The 18883-nt window shown below is 38.6% G+C and overlaps 1 protein-coding gene across 1 annotated transcript; it reads left to right on the top strand.

The window, feature by feature from the left end:
• The first annotated feature begins 3008 nt into the window (after positions 1-3008).
• On the top strand, positions 3009-11536 carry LOC142661696 (nicotinamide N-methyltransferase-like). The gene is made up of 3 exons (XM_075839159.1): positions 3009-3159; positions 4670-4877; positions 11113-11536. Exons 1-3 carry the CDS (start codon positions 3009-3011, stop codon positions 11534-11536), a joined length of 783 nt encoding a protein of 260 aa, XP_075695274.1.
• Positions 11537-18883: the final 7347 nt, after the last annotated feature.

Raw genomic sequence — 18883 nt, 5'->3', positions numbered from 1 at the left:
TATTATGTATTATACTAGGATCATTTTTTAATAATCTGATTATTTCCTTTGTTGCTTATAGTTATATTGTTTACTCCTTCTAATATTTTGCACTTTGCTGACAGCTTTTTGTGATTCTGTTACTAATAAAAGATTGGCATTTTGTCAATCTTTTTTTATCTTTGTCACTTTGACAACACTGCTATGTATAAATGCCGTTTTAATACGGCACATTTTAGCGCTTGTGTCTGACATTCTAAATTTCTGCTGCGTAAGTGACAGATATTTCTGCAGTAATATTTCAAATATTAATGACTTATGATTTACACGAATGGGTCGGTTTGCATGCTACCAATGGGATTAGTAATGTGAACTGTCCTTATTATCAAACCATTGCGGCTTTTATGTATGTGTTCTAGAAAAAATATCTATTTATTCCCTTAAGTGTTTATTATTTTTTCTAATATATATATATTTGTTAAATTCTGTTTATACTTATAGTCCCTACCTTTTCGTTTTGTCACATAATAATGGTTAACCATTATTGTGTTTTTTTCTGATTATAAAATCGTATGTAAAGCTGATTTGGCTACTATTGACACTTTGCGTTTCTGTACACCGGTTTTATACATCGGATGGTTTTTAAAATATATATTTTTATATATTTTATTTTCTTTATTATTGTTTACATCATCTAACAATAATATTAGAGACACTAAAAAATATTTACTGCATCGAACTATACGCGCTCATATATATATTTCTTTTTCTGTCAATTCATCATTTAATGTAATGCATTCCTTGTTTTTAATGATATTTTTACATGTATATTTGTCTATACACTATTTCAATGTTGTGTATGATGGATTCAACATTTATTTATGTATTAATTCATTCATTTATTCTATGAAATTAATACGGGTATGCTTCCCGCTTTTTTTCTTTCCCCTGTGCAAGTGTTATTTTATGTGCTAATGATTTTTTCTAAGTTAGCCCTTTGATACAGCTGTTAATCATGACGTTCTAATTAACTTCCTGACCTCTCCCACCTCTGACTCTTGTTTGTCTAATATCTATAGGTATATAAGGAACCCCTTTGTATATGTTTTTAATGGCCTGAGGAAGACACTAGTTCAGTGTTGAAACGCGTAGCCATCTATTGTTCAATAAATAATTATTATATAATTATTATATATCTTCTATTTTTTCATTGACTTTCCACCACAACCACGCAGCAGCGCCCTATAGGATCCTCCTTTTTTCTTCCTTCGTTTACATTCTTTCAAACAAAATGTAGGTTTAGCAAATTTTTTTCTAATTTCCACAAGGACTAAAGGAGAAAAAGCACAACAAAATTTGTAAAGTAATTTCTCCCGAGTAAAACAATACCCCACATGTGGTCATAAACGGCTGTTTGGACACACGGTAGGGCTTAGAAGGGAAAGAGCGCCATTTGGCTTTTGGATCACAAATTTAGCAGGAATGGGTTCAGGAGGCCATGTCACATTTGCAAAGCCCCTGAGGGACCAAAACAGTGAAAACCCCCAAAAAGTTACTCGTTTTAGGAAACTACACCCCTTGAGGAATTTATCTGGGGGTATAGTGAGCATTTTGACCCCACAGGTGTTTCATAGAATTTATTAGAATTGGGCAGTGAAAATAAAAAAATAATCCTTTTTCTTCAATAAGACGTAGCTTTAGCTCAAAAATTTTCATTCAACAAATAAAGGAAAAAAAGAACCCCAACATTTGTAAAGAAACTTCCCTGGAGTACGGCAATACCCCATATGTGGTCATAAACTGCTGTTTGGGCACACGGCAAGGATCAGAAAAGAAGGAGCGCCATTTGGCTTTTGGAGGACAGATATTGATGGATTGGTTTCTTGACAACATGTCACTTTTGCAAAGTCCCTAAGGTACCAGTACAGTGGAAAATACCCAAAAGTGACTCCATTTGTGTTACTACACCCCTTGAGGAATTCATCTAGGGGTGTAGTGAGCATTTTGACACCACAGGTGTTTCATAGATTTTATTTAAATTGGGCAGTGAAAATAAAAATTGAATTTTTTTCCAATAAATTGTAGCTTTAACGCAAAATTTTTCATTTTCTCCAAAAATAAAGGAGAAAAAGAACCCCGACATTATTAAAGCAATTTCTCCCGAGTACAGCAACACCCCATATGTGGTCATGGTCACACGGCAGGGCTCAGAAGAGAAGAACCGCCATTTGGCTATCGAAGTACAGATTTTGCTGGATTGGTTTCTGGTCGCTATGTAGCATTTGCAAAACCCCTGTGGGACAAAAACAGTGGAAACCCCCCAGAAGTTACCCCATTTTGGGAACTACACCCCACAAGGTATTCACCTAGGGGTGTAGTGAGCATGTTTACCCTGCAGGTGTTTTGCAGAAATTAGTGTGCACTCGATATTGTAGAGTGAAAATGGGATTTTTTTCATAGATATGCCAATATGTGGTGCCCAGCTTGTGCCACCATAACAAGACAGCTCTCTAATTATTATGCTGTGTTTCCCGGTTTTAGAATCACCCTACATGGGGCACTAATCTGTAAGATACAGCTGACATCCGGGGATGATGACACCGACTCAGCTTCTGAGCCAATGCCATGCATTTGTCGTAAGTATACGACATTTTGCGGTAGGCATTGGCTTTCTATGACGTATACTTACAACAAATTTCGGGAAGGGGTTAAAAAGAGTGTAAAATTCAAAAATAAACCTTATTCACCTACAGTGTTATATTCATTTAAAGAAGCGCATAGCAAAATTGTGACATTTTCTCTGGTCACTTAGCTGTAAAACAGCCGGGTCCTTAACCGGTTAAAGATCATTAATTGTCTATGTGAATTTATTATAACACAAGTTCCCATGACCGGCTCATGAATATAATAAGTCATCATATGATGTTATTCTTAGTAACACACTTTGTAAATTTAATCCTGGTAATTATATAAAGACCTTGTGCCCCGGTCTAGAGGTAGTCACCCCGTCTGTGATACAGGAGTAGATGATGGATCCCAGTTCCCATAAGCTCTATCATGTACATGACTTTGATACCAGACAATGTCTGGAGCATTACTTTTCAGATAAAGCTGACATGGTCTTTGGAGATGACTCCTTGAAATTTCTCATTGAAAATCTTAGACAAGTTTTTGAAGTGGGTATGTATTCTGATTTTATTACTCCTTAGATACATTCATGTGTATATTATTATATGTTTACTTGTTTTAAAGAATTGTAAACAACTGAGAGAACTTTTGAGAGAACTTTTTTTTGGGTGTGGAAGATCAGAGAGGGCGAAAATATTGCCCCAGTCTTAGCAACTGGAAAATCACAGGGCACAGAGCAAAACCCTACTCATTGTATATAATGAAGAATATTGGGTGTCAGGGTTTAGTAGATTTTCCCTTCTCTAACCTCGAGAACCCTGGAAAACATTTTGGCGGATGATGAAGGGCATCTCAAAAATTCCAATTGTAGGGACAATTACCTAAATCTGCTGTTAGTTTGAGTTTGAGATGCTGTTTTTTTATGATTTCTTCCAACTATTATTTTTTTAAACTCAAACCCGTTCTCTAAAATCTTTAATTCTGTGTTCAATGTCAGATATCCATACTTCAAAAAAATGCACCAATAATAATTTTCTGTGCAGTTTATAACGAATAGCATATTAAGAGGATGGTGTCATATTGGGATGGAGATATCACTTTCTATGTCACTTCAGACTACACATGAATGACAGTTCGTCAGGGTTCTTTTTTGACAGATTCTACACAGGGTCAGGTCCAGTCACATCACAAGGACTCAAAAACTAAAAGGCGAAAAAGTAATCATAGAGTAGATCAAGAAGTTTTTGGGGGAAAAAATGCTAACAGATGGCACAGCTATGTAGTATTGCCAGTGAGGGGTCTAGAAATCAGAAACCTCAGGTGTCCTAAGTGAAGCTGTAGATCTATGGATATTTATTAAAACTGAAGGGACCAAATTAAAGCTCATAAATCCTAAAAAAGTTGATTTCATTTTCTCAGAAATGTTTTCCAGACAATAATGTCTACTCCTAGGACTGCTGAGCCTGTATATATGGTTTTGCTGAATCCCCATAACTATAACTTCCCTTGGGACACATTATATGGTTTCTGTGTGTCCAGTGTGGTGCCTTAGAATATGCAATCCAGCCAGGGGGGGCTAGGACCTTTCTTCTAATTTACATTATACAGACCATACTACATAAGGGCCCCCATGTTTGCTTTTTTTAATTTTTGGTATTTTATTCTACATCTGGATACATGAGTTGCTGCCACAACATGTAAGCAGCTGCACCCCTGGTTATTGAGACACATAGGGTGACCTATATACCAGTCCATCAGGTAAGCACCTCTTCTTTAAAATTATTTCAGTCCTCACCTTTTAAAAATTATTGTTGTTGTCGACATACTAAATTATAACTTTATAACTGCTCGTAATGTACATATTAGAAGCATTAGATTACTAACACCAAATCTAGCCCCCAAGAACAATTGAGAATAATTATTTTTTTTAGATTTTGGGGAGTTGGAAACTCAATGTTTACATAGTTTGCTAGAAGTGATATAGACGTATGTCCTTGTTTATCCACACAATTTATGAAGATTTAATGTTTAAGATGTTTCAGTATTCACATTTTTTCTGCAGGTCATATTAATGGAGACATCTTGATTGACCTCAGTTCTGGTTCCATCATTCATCATTTATATTCAGCCAGTGAGTTTTTCAAAAACATCATAGTGCTGAAGGTCAATAATAAATGCATCATGGAGCTGAAGAGATGGGTGGACGAACGTACAGGAGCATTTTATTGGGGCCATACATCAAAACATCTTCAAGAGAATGAAGAAAACAGGTGATGTATTGGTCCAAATATCAAGAGAAAAACGACTGTCATTGTGATTGCTGCTCCTTAACGCTTTCATGACCAAGGGTCATTGATACCCCTGTGTCCAGGTCAAATTTTCCATTTCTGATATGCATCTTTAAACGATAATATCTTTGCAACCGCTTTGAATATCATAACTATTTTTATTTAGTTTTTGTTTTTACAAGACTTATGAGGCTTTCATTTTCTGGAATAGTTTAAATTATTTCATGTGTTCTATAGATTCATTACACATAGAGTGATCTATTTCTAGCATTTTTTTTCTTTTAATGTTGATGATTTTGGTAACAGTTAATGAAAACCCAAAATTTTGTGTCTCAGAAAATTAGAATATTATATAAGCTCAATTTCAAAAATGATTTTTAATACCTAAATGTTGGCCTACTGAAAAGTATGTACAGTATATGCCCTCAATACTTGGTCAGGGCTCCTTCTGCCTGAATTACTGCACTAATGCGGTGTGGCTTGAAGGTGATCAGCCGGTGGCACTGCTGAGATTTTATGGAAGCCCAGGTTGCTTTGATGGCGGCCTTCAGCTCGTCTGCCTTGTTGGGTCTGGTGTCTCATCTTCCTCTTGACAATACCCCATGGAGGTTTAGGTGAGGCAAGTTTGCTGGCCAATGAAGCGCAGTGATGCTGTGGTTATTAAACCAGGTATTGGTACTATTGGCAGTGTGGGCAGGTGCCAAGTCTTGCTGGAAAATGAAATCAGTATCTCCATAAAGCTTGTGAGCAGAGGGAATCATGAAGTGCTAAAATATCCTGGTAGACGGTGCGTTGACTCTGGACTTGATATAACACAGTTGACAAACACTGTTGCTCAGTGGTCCACTGTTCCACTGGTCCACTGTTGCTCGTTCATCTGCTGATAGTTGCACTGTTTACACAGGGCAAATATCGGCAACGAGCGTTCTATGAATGCTCGTCTGCCCGATAATCGCCCAGTGTAAAATCCTCTTTAGAGTTCAGAGCTGCTTGAAAAGTTTGTTAAGCAAACAAACTCTCTTATGATGACCATGATTAGACAGTCATGGTGATCATCAGCTCCTTATCTGCCCAGATAACAAGCTTAATGGCTCTGTTATCTCTGAGCAGATGTTGTGGACTGAGGGAGAAGGAGGGGGAGGTGCCGTCACACGGGGGAAAGAGTTGGGAGAGATAGAAAAGTGCAGCACTGATTCCGTGTGAGCAGCACTGTACTTCTAAGCTTAGTTTCATTAAAAAAAACACATGTTTTATGAAACTAATTAACCCCTTCCCGACATTTGACGTAAATGTACGTCATGGAAAGCATTGACTTCCCGCAAAATGCTGTACAGTTACGTCAAATGTTTGGCACCGGCTCAGAAGCTGAGTCGGTGCCATCATCGTCGGATCTCAGCTGTATCTTACAGCTGACATCCGACTGTAATGGCGGGGACCGAAATTAGCTTCGATCCCCGCCATTAACCCCTTAAGTGCAGCGCTCAAACGCGATCGCTGCACTTAAGGTGTTTGCAGCTCATCGGAGCCCCAGCAATGAAATTGCCGGGGTTCCGGTGGCTGCAATGGCAACCGGAGGCCTAATACTGGCCTCCCTGTCTGCCTAGCACCAAAGCCGGTCAAGATCCGCCCGGCGGCGGAGCCTGATCGGCTTCCGTAGCTGCCGGCAAGATGGCGCCGGGTCAGGAGCTGATCCGGCGTCATCAGCGGTGGAAGTCAGCTGTACTGTACAGCTGACATCCACCTGTAACGGCAGGAACCGGAGCTAGCTCCGATCCCTGCCATTAACCCCTTCGATGCAGCAATCGAAAGTGATTTCTGCATCGTAGCGGTTACTAGCAGATCGCCAGCCCTGAGAGGCAATCGGGACTGGCGACTGCTGTTATGGCAACAGGAGACACAATGGTCTCCTGCTCTGCCATTATGGAAGCCGATTTAGGCCCCGCCGGGAGGCGAAGCCTAATCGGCTTGCTGTCAGTGAATGACTGACAGATCTAATACATTGCACTACATAGGTAGTGCAATGTATTAGAAAAAAAAAAAATCTGACCATTGGACCTTCAAGTCCCCTAGTGGGACTTGAAGAAAAGTGTAAAAAAAAGTATAAAAAAGTGTAAAAAAAAGTGCAAAAAATAAAAGTTTGAAAACAATAAAAGTTTCAAGTAATCAAATAAAACACAATCCCCCTTTTACTCTTATCAAGTCCTTTATTATTGAAAAATAATAATAAACCATATGTATTTGGTATCGCCACGACCGTAACGACCTGAGTTATCAAAATATTATATTATTTATTGCACGCGGTGAACAGCGTAAAAAAAAAACGTTAAAAACTTTACCAGAATTTCTGTTTTTTGGTCACTTTGCCCTACAAATATTAGAATAAAAAGTGATCAAAAAGTCGCACGTATCCAAAAATGGTACCTATAAAAACTATAGTTCGTCCCGCAAAAAACAAGCCCTCATACACCTCCGTCGACAAAAAAATTAAAAAGTTATGGTTCTCACAACTTGGCGACAGAAAAAATACATTCTTTTTACAAAAGTAATTTTATTGTGCGAAAAGTTGTAAAACATAAAAAAGTGCTATAAATTAGGTATCGCCATAATCGTACTGACCCACAGAATAAAGTTAACATGTAATTTATAACGCATGGTGAACGCTGTATAAAAAAAACGGAAAAATTGAGTTTTTTTGTTTACCTGGCATCCCAAAAAATAGGATAAAAGGTGATCAAAAAGTCACATGTACCCCAAAATGGTACCAATAATAACTACAGCTTGTCCCGCAACAAACCAGCCCTCATACCGCTACGTCTATGAAAAATAAAATTAGTTAAGGCTCCAATAAGTCAGGAAATAAAAAAATATGCAGTTGTGCCCGAGGGGAACATTTCTTCTGCTTCAAGAGGCGATTTATCAAGGACCTAAAATTAGGGAACCAGGAAGGGGAGAGCCCAAACATATCCGCTGGAAGCGACGGTGCCCGTATTATACCAGGACAACACTTTCCCAGCAAAATTCCCCAAACTACAAAAGGTGCGGAGTGTGGACCAAAAAGGGGATAAGAAATGACACCATTTATCAGTGCGACACTGGCCTGTGCGGAAAGGATTGCTTCACAGCGTAACACACATCTATGGATTATTATTTTTTTTTTATACCACCTGACTATGCCCCTTATATACTCCGCCCTGCTTACATGTACCCCCACATTATAAAACACCAGCAATACTCAAACAAATATAGTACCAAGCAAAATCCACTCTCCAAAAGCCAAATGGTGCTCCCTCGGCTCTGAACCCTACAGCGTGCCCAAACAGCAGTTTCCTTCAACATATATGGCATCGTCATACCCGGGAGAACGCTTTTAACAATTTTTGGGGTGTGTGTCTCCAGCGTCATAAGCTGGGCATGACATATTTGCCACTGAATGGCATATCTAGGGAAAAATATAAATTTTTAATTTGCACCATCCGCAGCGCATTCATTTATGGAAAAGACCTGTAGGGTGAAAATGCTCACTACACCCCTTAATAAATGCCTTGAGGGGTGTAGTTTCCATAGTGGGAGTCACTTATCAGGGGTTTCTTTTTATTATTTCACATCTGAGCCTCTGCAGTTGTAAACCAATACTTTGTAAATCGCCAAATTAGGCCTCCACTCCGCATGGCACTCTTCACTTCTGAGCCCTGTCATATGTCCAGACAAAAGATTAGGGCCACATGTAGGGTGTTTCTAAAACCGGGAAACACCGCATAATAATTAGAGAGCTGTCTTGTTATGGTGGCACAAGCCGGGCACCACATATTGGCATATCTATGGAAAAAAATCCCATTTTCACTCTGCAACATCGAGAGAACACTAATTTCTACAAAACACCTGCAGGGTTAAAATGCTTACTACACCCCTTGGTAAATGCATTGAGGGGTGTAGTTTCCAAAATGGGGTCACTTCTGGGGGGTTTCCACTGTTTTGGGCCCAAAGGCGCCCAGAAATCAATCCAGCAACATCTGCACTCCAAATGGCGGTCCTTCCCTTCTGAGCCCTGCCGTTTGCCCAAACAGCAGTTTATGACCACATATGGGGTATTGCCGCACTCGGGACAAATTGCTTTACAAATGTTGGGTTCTTTTTTTCCTTTATTTGTTGAGAAAATGAAAAAAAATGTGCTAAAGCTACGTCTTATTGAAGAAAAAGGACTGTTTATATTTTCACTGCCTAATTCTAATAAATTCTATGAAACATCTGTGGGGTCAAAATGCTCACTACACCCCTAGATGAATTCCTCAAGAGGTGTAGTTTCCTAAATGGAGTCCCTTTTTGGGCGTTTTCATTGTTTTGTCCCCTCAGGGGCTTTGCAAATGTGACCTGGCCTCCGCAAATCATTCCTGCTAAATGTGATCTCAAAAAGCCAAATAGTGCTCTTTCCCTTCTAAGCCCTGCCGTGTGTCCAAACAGCCGTTTATTACCACATGTGGGGTATTGTTTTACTCGGGAGAAATTGCTTTACAAATTTTGTGGTGCTTTTTCTCCTTCAGTCCTTCTGGAAATGAGAAAAAATTAGCTAAACCTAGATTTTTTTTGAAAAAATGTAGATTATTATTTTCAGGGCCTACTTCCAATAATTTCTGCAAAAAAACTGTGCGGTCAAATCGCTCACTATACCCCTAGATAATTTCCTCAATGGGTGTAGTCTCCAAAATGGGGTCACTCGTGGGGGGTTTCCACTGTTTTGTCCCCTCAGGGGCTTTGTAAATGTGACATGGCCTCCGCAAACCATTCCTGCTAAATGTGAACTCCAAAAGCCAAATAGTGCTCTTTCCCTTCTAAGCCCTGCCGTGTGTCCAAACAGCCGTTTATTACCACATGTGGGGTATTGTTTTACTCGGGAGAAATTTCTTTACAAATTTTATGGTGTTTTTTCTCCTTTAGTCCTTGTGGAAATGAAAAAAAATTAGCTAAACCTACATTTTATTTGAAAAAATGTTGATTTTAATTTTCATGGCCTACTTCCAATAATTTCTGTAAAAAACCTGTGCGGTCAAAATGCTCACTACACCCCTAGATAATTTCCTTGAGGTGTCTAGTTTCCCAGATGGGGTCACTTTTGGGGGATTTTTACTGTTTTGTCACTTCAAGAGCCCTTCAAACCTGACATGGTGCCTAAGATATATTCTAACAAAAATAAGGCCCCAAAATCCACTAGGTGCTCCTTTGCTTCTGAGGCCGGTGCTTCATTCCAGTAGCACGCTACGGCCACATGTGGGATATTTCCTAAAACAGCAGAAACTGGGCAACTAATATTGAGTTGCATTTCTCTGGTAAAACCTTCTGTGTTATAAAAAAAATTGTATTAAAAATTCATTTCTGCAGAAAAATAAAAGGACGTTCAAAAAACAATGCCAATCTAAAGTAGACATATGGGTGATGTTAAATAGCAACAATTTTGTGTGGTATAACTGCCTGTCTTACAAGCAGATACATTTAAATTGAGAACAATTCTAATTTTTGCAATTTTTCGCTAATTTTTGGTGTTTTTCTCAATTAAATACTGAACATATCGAGCAAATTTTGCCAGTAACATAAAGTCCAATGTGTCACGAGAAAACAATCTCAGAATCGCTTGGATAGGTGAAAGCATTCCGGAGTTATTACCACATAAAGTGACACATGTCAGATTTGAAAAATGAGGCTCTGTCAGGAAGGTCAAAAGTGGCTAAAGAGGGAAGGGGTTAAAAGAGGTGTTGGCACTTGTCAACAGAGAGAGAGTCAACACATAGATTAGTGCAGAGCTGCTCACACTGAAGCCGTTCTTCACTCTATAAACCCCGATGCACGATGTCAACGCCTATATACGTGACAACTGCACAGGCATCAGTAGTTGGAACATATATAGCCGCATGGCAGCCGTGAAGGGGTTAAACATCAAATATAATGGGAGATGGGACAAAAATGTAGGAAAATGTTTACTCTGTTAAAACTCAAGTCAGATGTAAAAGTTGTATCACCCACTCAGATCAATATTCTTATCCATAGGGGGCGATCTTATACAAGTTAATGCTGGAAAGACACAATATAAGTCTGACACTTGGTGCATCAGTCTTGGAAGATTTCAAGCATTACCTCTAGTATTGCAAGTCAATACTCCAGTGCTAAGTACCGAGCCACCATGTTGATGTTGACTGTGGGACAATCACTTTCCTTTTTTTTTTTCCAGTGACCAGTTTCAGGACCAGGCAGCAAAACTGAGATCAGCCATTCAACATGTTGTGAAATACGACCCGGAGAAAGAGAATATGACAGACCCGCTGGTCTTACCACCAGCCGATTGTGTCATCAGTGTTCTGCTCCTGGACCTTATCAGTAAAGATCAAGATGATTACATCAGATATCTGAGGAAGCTCTCTATGTTGCTAAATCCTGGGGGACACCTCATGTTAATGGGATGTTTAGATACAACATATTTTACAGTCGGAAAAGACAAGTTCCATATTTTTACATATGATGAGGATTTTGTCAGGAAAGCTCTAGTTGGAGAAGGTTTTATCATTGATTACTGTAATACCAAGGAGAGAACGGCTGTCAGTGACCTAGTTGACTATCAGGCCGTCATGATTATTGCAGCTCACAAGGAGAAGTAGGTTGAATCTCACAAAATCTCACAAAGTCTGCATGTCGTTACTTCATATCTTAAGCTTACAATTTTTTTTTTACAAAAATACGTTTTCTTAGTGCAGTATAGAATAGCATAAAAAAAAAGCATAAAAATAATTATTCGGTTCTTTTTGAGGCCTTGCCTTGAACTCAGGGCCGATTCTAGCTTTTGTGTTTCCTGGATTAAACTTCCGTCATATTTAAAGGACTTTACAAGTTTAACCCCTTCCCGCTCCTTGACCTGCTATTCCATCGTTGTTCACACTCAGTGACGGAATAGTACATCACGGGAGGAACGGCTGTTCTGGCCCCCCTCCCGGCGCACACAGGAGCTGTGACCGATGGTGGTGGTCCCCGCCGATTAACCCCTTAGAAGGCACGTTCAATCGCGGCTTCTTAGGGGTTAAAGCACCATTGATGACATGATCACGGGCGCTAATGGTCACTATGGCAACCGGAGGCCTAACAATGGCCTCCGGCTATTTCATCTACGGAAGCCTAGTAGGTCCTGACAATGTCAGGACCCACTATGCTTGCTGTCAGTGACTAGCTGACAGCTCTAATACACTGCACTACGCATGTAGTGCAGTGTATTAGAATAATGATCAGGGCCTCCTGTCTTCAATTCCCCCAGTGGGACAAAAAAAAAGGAAAAGAAAGTTGTATAAAAATAATAAAATAAACGTTTTGAAGTAATAAAAGTGAAAATCCCCCTTTTCCCTTATCAGACCTTTATTATTAAAAATATTAATAAAAAAATTTAAAAAAATAAGCTCGCACACAGCTTTTTTGATGGAAAAAGAAAAAAGTTATGGCTCCTAGAATAAGGCAACACAAAAAGTAATTGATTTTTTTAAAAACAGTATTCTATTTTGCAAACGCCATAAGGCATAAAAAAAAAATAAACATATGGTATCGCCCCGCAGAATAAAGTAAATATGTAATTTATAGCACATGGTAAACACTGTAAAAAAGGAATAAAAAGCAATAGTAGAAATGCTGTTCTTTAGTCACCACACCTCTTTAAAAAATGCATCCCATGAAAACTATAATGAATTCCTCAAGGGGTCTAGTTTCCAAAATGGGGTCACTTTTAAGGGGGTTATCTTGTACTGTATCTCAGAATCTCTGCAAATGCGACACCGCTTCCAGAAACCAATCCAGCTAACTCTACATGCCAAAAATCGCTCCATTCTGACCCCTGCCGTTTGTCCAACCAGCAGTTTATGACCATATATAGGGTATTACCATAATCGGGAGAAATTGCTTTTCTAATGTTGTGGTGCTTTTTCTCCATTAGTCTTTGTAAAAATTAAAAATTTGTACCTTTAATCAGAAAAATATGTTATTTTCAATTTCACAGCCTAATTCCACAAAATACTGCAAAAAAACGGTGGGGTCTAAATGCTCACTATGCCCCTCGATAAATTCCTTGAGGGATGTAGTTTGCCAAATGGGGTCACTTTTTGGGGGTTTAAACTGTTTTGTCACCACAAGACCTCTTCAAACCTGACATGGTGCCTAAAATAGATTCTAATATAAAGGAGGCCCCAAAATCCACTAGGTGCTTCTTTGCTTCTGTATCCTGTGCTTCAATCTATTACCACACTAGGGCCACATGTCGGATATTTCTAAAAATGGAAGAATCTGGGCAATACATATTAAGTTGTGTTTCTCTGGTAAAACCTTCTGTTTCACTGAAAAAAATTGAATAAAAAGGATTTTCTGCAACAAAAAAAAATTACATTTGCTTTAAATTTCTGTGAAATTCCTACAAGGTTAAACAAAATCTAAAGGTTGCTTTGAATACTTTGAGGGGTCTAGTTTTTAAAATGGGGTGTTTTATGGGAGTTTATAATATATAGGCCCCTCAAAGCCACTTCAGAACTCAACTGGTACCTAAAAAGAAAAGGTTTTGAAATTTTCTTCAAATTATTAGAAATTACTCCTTATGTTCTAAACCTTGTAACGTCCTAGAAAAATAAAAAATGATGCCAACACAAAGTAGACATATGGCAAATGTGAAATAGTAACTATTTTGTGTGGTATTAATATCTGTCTTACAAGCAGATACATTTAAATTCAGAAAAATTCTCTTTTTTACAAATTTTCTCAAAATTGGGCTATTTTTCACAAATAAACACTGAAAATATCGACCAAATTTTACCACTAACATAAAGTCCAATGTGTCACGAGAAAACAATCTCAGAATCGCTTGGAAAGGTATAAGCATTCCAGAGTTATTACCACTTAAAGTAATTTAAAAGTATATATTTTAGAAAAAATATGTATGTAATGTCGGGGAAGGGAGACGGACAGGTGAGCCCTAATCTACCAGCAACTCAGTCCCTGCCTACTTGCACGGCCCGTCCTAGGCGACGGCGTACAATTGGGCGACGGTCCCTACTCTCAATATGTGCACGACAGACAACACCAGACAAGGGTACACAGAAGCAAAGGGAAGTGGGGCAGTTGCCCACGGCAACACCGTGAGCAACAAGCAGTAGTGAACGAGCCGAGTCAAACCAGGAGAGTACATGGTAGCAAAAGCAGAGCAGGAGAATAGTCAGTCAAGCCAGGGTCAATATGAAGCAGAGGTCAATGGTAAATAGCAGGAACAGCAGAGCCAGGAAACAAGAGAATCACAGGCAAAGGACAAGCAGCAAATGAAGGTATAAATAGACCAAGGGCGGGAGCTAGAACCGTCTGGCCAGGCTGTGATAGGTTCTCCCACTCCTCAGCCTACCAGCCTAAGTGGTAGCAGATCGAGTCACTCTAGCAGACCTAGGAACAGATGCAGGCTGATTAACCACGGGCGTTGACACAGAAGCTGTGTCTGGCAAATCCTTTACAATATATATGTTAAAAATGGATATAGGAAAGCGCTACTCAGAAGGAAGGATAATCAGAATGATAATGATTGGTAGATTTATTTTGCAAAGAAGGGCAACGCGTTTCAACACAAAACCTGTGTCTTCATCAGGCCAAAAATAAGTAAAAACTATACTGAACACACATCTTAAATACACATGTGGATGAGGGGGAGGGTATCAAAGGAAAAAAAACGCCAAACACTAACAATCAATTACACAGATTACAACAGATGTGAATGACGTCATCAGGAAACTAGTCAGAATTAGAATAGCATAAGATATGTAAACAGATGATGGATAAATTATATAGCTTAAATGCAATGTACTAAGTATGAGGAAGTACAAGTTGAACACATATCCAAAACATGCAAAATAGTATGAAAGTAAAATTATCGGTTAGTGAAATAAACGTTCCAGAAAAACTTGCATATTGAAACATTATGCGATGTCTTTACTGGTATTCAGAAGACTCAAACTAAGGGAGGACGTGGAGAAAACAGATGCAGCAACACAGGGTAAAGCAGGAACGAAAGAAAGAACGGCCCGCCGGCGTCAGTGTAGTCAAGGAAACCTGAAGAGCTATGGTGGCCGTGAGGGTAAAAAAAGGTAGCGAAAGCAAAGCGGATCTGTCATAATACCGGAGGAGAAAGGGGATACGTATGCAGGGAACATGGAGACAGTAAGTAGAGAGATATGTTACATCTTTAGGAATGTTGTTTATTTGAAGATACAGGGAAAGGGATGACAAAGTATATATGTGTATATAGAAAGTATATATTAATAATAATACGCTCATTGGATGTTAATCAAAGAGGAAAGGGATGATATGAGTAAATGAGGGTGAAATAAATAGAGGACATCGTAATAAACACATGTATATAGAGATATGTTTAAGGAGAATGATGCAGTTAAAACATGGTAATTTCTTGGAGCTATACAATATGATTAGATACATAAATTTCTAAAGACAATGTAAATTCATAATGTTAACAGGAACTAAGACTCAAAAAGAAAAAAGAAAAATCACGGAGTAATCATATGAATAGCATGAATAACAGGTGTGGTAGTCAGATATTTGTGAAATAGAAACATATATATATTATTTTACTAAAAATATATAATAAAATAAAATAGTTTTTAAAATGTCAGTCTAGTGCAGATTCAGAAATGTCATTAAAGGGTTATTCCCATCTTCAAAAATGTATCTAGGAAGCTCCCCCATGTAAAAATAAGAAGTTTTCTAATTACCTGTCCGTCGCCCAGCGATGTCGTTTTCTTGATATTCTTGATAGAAGTCCAGGTTGGTCCCTCTTTGTATCTTGCTCGTTGTCCAGGTTCCCGGCCACCGCTATTTACCTTTAGCGGTGGCCGCGCATGCGTAATGACATCCTCTGCGTCCTGAGCAGAGGATGTCATTTACTCGTGAACGCGCATCTCGGCGCAACTCGGCGCATGCTCAGGAGATGCAGTGGAAGGCACCCGTCGCGAGGAAAAGTGTGCGCTCCGCTAAAGGTAAGTATATATATATATGTGTGTGTGTGTTTGTGTATGTGTGTGTTTGTGTATATCTGCGTGTTTGTGTATATGTGTGTGTGTTTATGTATATATGGGTGTGTTTGTGTATATGTGTTTGTGTATGTTTGTGTGTGTGTTTGTGTATATGTGTGTGTGTATTTGTGTATGTGTGTGTGTGTGTTTATGTGTGTGTGTGTATATATGGGTGTATTTGTGTGTATGTGTATATTTTTGTGTGTGTGTGTTTGTGTATATCTGTGTGTTTGTGTATATGTGTGTGTGTTTGTGTGTTTATGTGTGTGTGTTTGTGTATATATGGGTGTGTTTGTGCATATGTGTATATGTTTGTGTGTATATGTTTGTGTGTGTTTTTGTATATGTGTGTGTTTGTGTATATGTGTTAGTGTATATATGGGTGTATTTGTGTATATGTTTGTGTGTATATGTTTGTGTGTGTGTGTGTATGTGTGTTTTTGTATATGTGTGTGTTTGTGTATGTGTTTGTGTATGTGTTTGTGTATATATGGGTGTGTTTGTGCACATGTGTTTGTGTCTATGTTTGTGTGTATATGTGTATGTTTGTGTATATGTTTGTGTGTATATGTGTGTTTTTTGTGTGTTTCTGTGTGTGTGTGTGTGTGTGTGTGTGTGTATATATATGGGTGTGTTTGTGCATATGTGTATATGTTTGTGTGTATATGTTTGAGTGTGTTTTTGTATATGTGTGTGTTTGTGTATATGTGTGTGTTTGTGTATATATGGGTGTGTTTGTGTATATGTGGGTGTGTTTGAGTATATGTTTGTGCGTATATGTTTGTGTGTATATGTTTGTGTGTGTGTGTGTATGTGTTTGTGTGTTTATGTGTGTGTGTTTGTGTATATATGGGTGTTTGTGTACACGTGTTTGTGTATATGTTTGTGGGTATATGTGTGTGTTTGTGTGTATATGTGTGTGTGTTTGTATATATGTTTGTGTGTATATGTGTGTGTATGTGTGTGTTTGTGTAATATATGGGTGTGTGTTTATATGTGTTTGTGTATATGTTTGTGTGTGGTTGTTTGTGTGTGTGTAGGTGAGTATAAGTATTGGTATTGTTCACATTGATAACTTTTTTTTATGTTGTTGCAGATTTTGATGTACCGATTGGACTATGTTTTCGATTCTTTGGACTACTGCGTAGATCTACGTTTTTTGCAAATTTTAATAAAATGGTTAACGAGGGTTTTGTTGGGGATTTCTTATTTCAATAAAAAAAAAATGTATTTGTGTTTTTTTTTCAAACTTTATTAGTGCCTAGATAATGGCAGTTGGCTTATTGACAGCGTACATTATTAAGGCGGTACTTAGTGTTAGCCGGTGCAGAGGCTAGCACTAACCACCCATTATTACCCCGGTACCCACCACCACCAGGGGTGCCGGGAAGAGCTTGGTACGATCCAGTACCCGACCATCTGTTATGATGGTCTGGTACTGGGGCGGCCGCAGGCTGGTATTATGAGCCAGGGAAAGGCCAAAAACAGAGGACCTTCCCACCCTTGCAATGCTAGGCTGCTGCTGCTGCTGTGTTGTATCGGGCTGGTTATAAAAATGGGGGGGACCCCCACGTCGATTTTTTTTTAAATTTAACAATAGACGTTGGGTCCCCCACATTTTTAATAACCAGCCATATGCAAGGCCGCAGCAGCCTGGCATTACACGGGTGGGAGGGGCCACTGGTTTAGTACATTCCCAGGCTAATAACACTTTGTTGTTTGTGGCTGGTTATGATAAATTGGGTGGAACCCCATGTCTTTTTAATAAAAATAATAAGTAAATAATAAAAAAAATTATGTGGCGGTCTCCCCCACTTTTATAACCAGCCAGATACAACACAGCAGCAGCAGCCTAGCATTATAATGGTGGGAAGGTCCACTGTTTTTGGCCCTTCCCAGCCTCATAGTACCAGCCTGCGGCCTCCCCAGAGCCCGACCATCACAACAGATGGTCGGGTACTGGATCGTACCTGGCTCTTCCCGGCACCCCTGGTGGTGGTGGGTACCGGGGTAATAATGGTGGTTAGTGTTAGCCTCTGCACCGGCTAACACTAAGCCTCGCCTTAGTAATGGATGTTGTCACTCAGACAGCGGCCATTACTAAAGTGGTAGTAATAAAACTTGAAAAGAAAAGACAAAGATATAGATAAAATATTTTATTTGAAATAAAGCACCCCCAACACAACCCTCATTAACCATTTTATTGTAGAAAAAAAAAACGTCATCTAAGTAGTTCTCGAAACCGACGTAGTCCAAACACCAAACCTGTAAAAAATATATATATAAAAAAAAAGAAATAAAACATGTTGTAGGCTTAGTTTCAGTTGCATGTGTGATACTGACTGTTATACCATGTATAGAAGCCTGCCACGAAGTTGACTTAGATACAGGGCGCCAGCAGACAGTATCATACATGGCCATACAGACATATATACATATATACAAACAAACATACATACAAACATACATACATATATAAAAGCATGCACATATATACATGCAAACATACATACTAACATGCACATATATACATACATGACAACATACATACATACATACATACATGACAACATACATACATACATACATACATACATACATACATACATGACAACATACATACATACATACATACATACATTACAACATACATACATACATACATACATGACAACATACATACATACATACATTACAACATACATACATGACAACATACATACATACATACATACATACATACATGCAAACATACATACATGCATATATACACATACATACATGACAACATACATACATGCAAACATACATATATACATGCAAACATACATACTAACATGCACAAATATACATACATGCCAACATACATGCATGCAAACATACATACATACATACATACATACATACATACAT

This window comes from Rhinoderma darwinii, chromosome 10, assembly GCF_050947455.1.
Source record: "Rhinoderma darwinii isolate aRhiDar2 chromosome 10, aRhiDar2.hap1, whole genome shotgun sequence".
Lineage (NCBI taxonomy): Eukaryota > Metazoa > Chordata > Amphibia > Anura > Rhinodermatidae > Rhinoderma > Rhinoderma darwinii.
Note: the sequence above shows the minus strand (reverse complement) of the source record. Positions and strands in the feature narration are given on the sequence as shown.

Excerpts from the sequence above, each read along its gene's own strand:
- LOC142661696 (XM_075839159.1), top strand. The coding sequence starts at position 3,009 with ATGGATCCCAGTTCCCATAAGCTCTATCATGTACATGACTTTGATACC. Across the intron at positions 3,160-4,669 it reads TAGACAAGTTTTTGAAGTGG|GTCATATTAATGGAGACATC; the intron begins GTATGTATTCTG and ends TTTTTTCTGCAG. Across the intron at positions 4,878-11,112 it reads CAAGAGAATGAAGAAAACAG|TGACCAGTTTCAGGACCAGG; the intron begins GTGATGTATTGG and ends TTTTTTTTCCAG.